Consider the following 4,526-nt stretch of genomic DNA (forward strand, 5'->3'; position numbering starts at 1 on the left):
TCTCTAGCCGGTACCTCTCAACCTCCTGCACAAGCTCAGGCTCCTTCCCCAAAAGCAAGGTGACATTCCATGTCCCCAGGGCTAGTCTCTATGTAAAGAGATCGGGTCGTCTGGGCCCTTGCCTTTGACCGCTGCCTGAACCACTGCGCACCAGCCCCTTATGGATCCTCCTGCAGGTGGTGGGCCCACGGGAGGACGTCCCCACTTCGCACGTTCGGGCTAAGCCCAGCCGGGCCCCGTGGGAAGAGGCCCGGGCACCAGGCGCTCACATTTAAGCCCCAACCCCGGGCCTGGCTCCAGGGTCGGGCCCCGGTTGCGCCATGCAGGGGCAACGTCACGGTCCTTGATTTTAATTTTTTCATAAGGTTTTTTCATAAGGGGTTCTTGAACCACTCTTAGTGTGACCGGTCACTTAGGGCCTGTTTGCCTTGGGAGACCCTACCTGGGGCATATAGCCCCCGACAACATAGCGCCTAAGATCATTCAGGTACTCAAACCCCTCCACCACGATAAGGTGGCGGTTCAAAGTATAAGGCAAGTTGAAAAATGACAAAGAATATCCAAAGAAATCCAAATCCTACAACTCTAATATAGCATGGACACACAAAAATCTTGGCTAAAATTTCCCATCACATTCTACATGTCTTAAAATTTCAACAACCAGTCTCCAAACTGGTGCTGAATAATACAAACTACATAATCTGTTGTACAGCAGAGAACTGGTTTTAAATACTGCTTTTAAGCTCTATCAGACTACGTCTGAAACAGAAAGAGGCACCTCCTCATTCAGTGAGTTTCTAGGAATTTATGTACAGTGTATTCTTTATGCCAGGAATGACCACTTTTACATATGTCATACACTCTCTGATCAAAAAACCTCATCTAGATGCGCCTGTGCCAAATAATTACTGGCCAAGTTTAACACTTCCATTTTTATTCATGATTCTTAAAAAGTTGTTCTCTTCCATGCTCCCATTTCAACAAATTCAGCATCCTGGACAATTTTCAGTTAGGTTTCAGGATAACTTTCTCTCGAGTATGACAAAAGACTTGCTCCTGGTTTTAGGTTCAGGTAATTACAATTTTAATTCTTTTAATTCTGGCTAATTCCTTCTAGGCAGTCATTCGATCACTGGCCCTTCAGCAGTATGCCTCATAGCTCCAGGACATGACAGTTCTGTTAAAACTGCACATCTCTTCTTCCTCTGCATCTGTCTCCCGTGGCTTACAGTACCAGAAGGCTCCATATTTGTTGTTTTTAAATGTGCTACATAAATAAACCAATACTTACTTTCTGTGTGTCGGGGTCTATTAACCAGTTCCAAGCCCCAGTAGCCGTACAAACAGACACCACTATCAGAATCACTGAAAAAAGACAAAAGGAGTGAGCTTCGGGGAATCAAAATGGAATGTGATTCACCAAAACCATATATTGTGGGTTCAAGATTGACTTAACAGTGACTGATGGCTTTTGGTGATTCTTTTGTTTGACTGTCATCAAATGTAGGGTTAAAGTCAATTATCTGAAATGTATATCAAGGTACCACATGAAAAACAACAACTTCTCTGTTGTGGTTTTGGTTTTTTACTTACTTCTCCACCTGCCTGTTGCAGGTTGCAAACAGGAGACATACTCTGTCAATCTTCTCTCAAAAGCCTTTAGGTCTGAAATAAAAATAAGCAAATAATAGACATTATATTTGGACTTGTTTGTTATGGCATAGCAACTTTGTTTTCAATTCAGTGAAATGCTCTCTCCCCTATAGCCTGCTCCATGACCATCTCCTACAGTGGAACCTTGGATTGCGAGTGTTTTGCAAGATGAGCAAAAAATTTAGATTTGACATACGAGCGAGGTCTCGCAATACGTAAGCTTTGTCTGCCGAGCATCACGTGACATACATCACAACTGAGCTGATGGTTCTTGCGCTTCACTCATATAGTCAATATCTGTACTACAACAATGGCCGCTCACGCTAGTCACAACTCTTTTCAAAGGTAAAGTGCAGGTTAATTTGTTTTGTTTTTACTTTGTTTTGTATTACTGTAATCATTTTTATATGAATAAGTGGGTGTGGAACGAATCAGTTTCCATTATTTCTTAAGGGGAAATTCGCTTTGATATACGAGTGCTTTGGATTATGAGCATGTTGCCGGAACGAATTATACTCGCAATCCAAGGTTCCACTGTATTTACATATCACTGAACAATTTGGGTATTCCCCCACCAATCACCAGCTGTCAATACTGAACAAATTGCTGCTTGGCACACTAGAACGAGGAGTAGAAGACGCCAAACCACACCAGGAGAAACCATGAGATATGTGCTTTAATCAAAGCATTTTCAAACACTGTGGTCTACATTTACAAGACAACAGGCTTTAAGGGTAGTGACTAAGTGGTTGGTTGGTGTATTTAAGGACAATCAGGATAAGGGTAATCACCTTTATTGGCCAAGTATGTTACACACAAGGAATTTGTTTCCAGTACAGAACAGACGGCGCCAACTCAACCAATGGCTTTGACCATCGAGGGGTTCAGTGTCTTGCCCAAGGACACTTTGACATGTGGACTGCGGACACCAAGATTTGAACCCTCAACCTTCCGGTTGGGAGACGACTGCTTTACCCACCGCACCACTGTCACTTCAGTGTCCCACTGCCCATCTCCAGGGGCTATTTCTTGCTGGAACAAGTCGAATCAAAATCTGGCACCACTCAAATTATGACCGGCACCTATTTTGATGCACCCAGCATTTCATTTACATAGCGCCCCGCAGCGGTGAATGATCATCTCATCAACGCTGGATTCCCCTGGAGCACAGCATGTTTGTTTTGACTGTTTGAGGCCAGTGTGTCTGCTGCATCTGATTTGGTTAAAGAGCAGGTTAATGGACTACGCTACGCATTGGAATATCACTACTCTGATACTGTAAGTGGTCATGTGGGGGAAGATGCAGCGCACACTGGTTGGATTTACCGACCTTGGATCTACTTGAAAAGGAGTGATATTTCCACTCTTGGGTCTTAAGGGTAACTTTAAAAAAATTTATAAAATCATTTACCCGCCTTGTTTAAACTGTTGCAAATCAGTACCATTGTCTACCTCTCTATGGAGGAGAAATCCAAAATTAATTTAATGCTATTGCAGTTCGTCCTGCTGTCTGCTTTCACATTCTGGTTTGAACATGTCAGGTAGTATTTGAGGTACTGTCATTGTTGAAAACATATCCTATTTGGCAACATTTTTGCTCACCCTCAGTGGTTGTGGTTAGGATTCAAAGTTGGGGAAACGCATTTCAACACAACACCAGCAGCAGGAGGTGTGCGCGTTCACAAACTATTCCCTAGTTTTAGGAAGAGACTCTCAGGTTTTACTGTTCTGAAATAGACTATTTGGAGTTATGATGGGTGGTAAAAATGCAATGGCTGGTAATGAGCATTGCATGGGCACTTTAAAGTGTTGCGGACAGCCATCTCCCTGCTGCCTCCTAGGTAAGGAGGAGACGGTCCCGAAAGGGGCCATGTCCCCTAGACAAACCTTTAAAAAGTTAAACAATCTTAATACAACTAATGTCAATATCTCCTCTAAAGGTTAGCTTGTCTCAGTAAACTCAAGGAAGATAAGCATGCATTGAGTAAATGCTGCTGTTAAATATCCAGAACATTTGTTATCGTACCATCATGATACAATACTTTTCTATGACATGACGAATTTTATTTTCCGGGACAATGCTGATTATTAAAGTTAGCTAATAACGATACAGTAGACTGAAAGTCTACTGTGAGATAAGCTAGCAAACATGCTAAGTGTCGTAAACACACTGACCAACTAACAGTGTTGCATTTTACTTTGGAAACACGGATTTTAAGGTTGTTTTTTTTGGCGCTTATGGCACTGGAGCTAAATCAAATCGACGAATATTTAAACATTGGGCAATCAGGTTTGTTTTGTGTATCGTTACCTTCGGCCTGCTCCAGAGAACTCATGCTTGCTAATGCCACCAGCTCGTAACTGGCTGTGTTGATGCTGCTTCCGGTCACATGAACGACACGCGGTATAGGCCAATCAACATAGAATGTGTGCTTATCTCTAACGTGATTGGGTATACGCCAACCAATGAGCAGTACAAAGAGCCAAAGTCCAGCCCTCTGGCCTGGAGTTCTGTATACCAGAGGGTTCCAGACAGCCCGGAGCCTCCTCGTTTATTAAAAATAAAAGTATATAAGTATATATTGTCTTAACTTAACATTGCCTGGTGTTTTACCATAACATCAACAGATTTACTATTTTACAGGTAGCACTCGTCGTGAAATGTTGCATTCGTTCTTCGTATTTTCATTTTTGCCATCACTCCGAATATTGCTGTCATTTTTCCATAATGTATGATTGCAGAATTTTACAGCATGAATGCCAAACTGGCAGTAATATTGAGTTGTGTTATACCCCAGTTCTTTTACTGGACAAATCTGAGTAAGGAAGGAGTCTGTCTTTCTTGATTTTAGTGCCGGTTTATTTACTATATA

The 4,526-nt window shown here is 42.4% G+C and overlaps 1 protein-coding gene across 1 annotated transcript in view; it reads right to left on the minus strand.

Moving 5' to 3' along the window:
* The window catches only part of cnep1r1 (CTD nuclear envelope phosphatase 1 regulatory subunit 1), a 7,339-nt gene extending 3,287 nt beyond the window's left edge, over nt 1-4,052 (minus strand). The window contains exons 1-3 of the mRNA XM_020592421.1: nt 3,965-4,052; nt 1,594-1,665; nt 1,292-1,365 (exon numbers count right to left, since the gene is read on the minus strand). Coding sequence (XP_020448077.1) covers nt 1,292-1,365; nt 1,594-1,665; nt 3,965-3,989 — 171 coding nt within the window. The 5' untranslated portion in view covers nt 3,990-4,052. The remainder of the gene's footprint in view (nt 1-1,291; nt 1,366-1,593; nt 1,666-3,964) is intronic.
* Nucleotides 4,053-4,526: the final 474 nt, after the last annotated feature.

The sequence above is a fragment of the Monopterus albus genome, unplaced genomic scaffold (assembly GCF_001952655.1).
Source record: "Monopterus albus unplaced genomic scaffold, M_albus_1.0 scaffold17.1, whole genome shotgun sequence".
NCBI classification, from domain to species: Eukaryota; Metazoa; Chordata; class Actinopteri; order Synbranchiformes; family Synbranchidae; genus Monopterus; species Monopterus albus.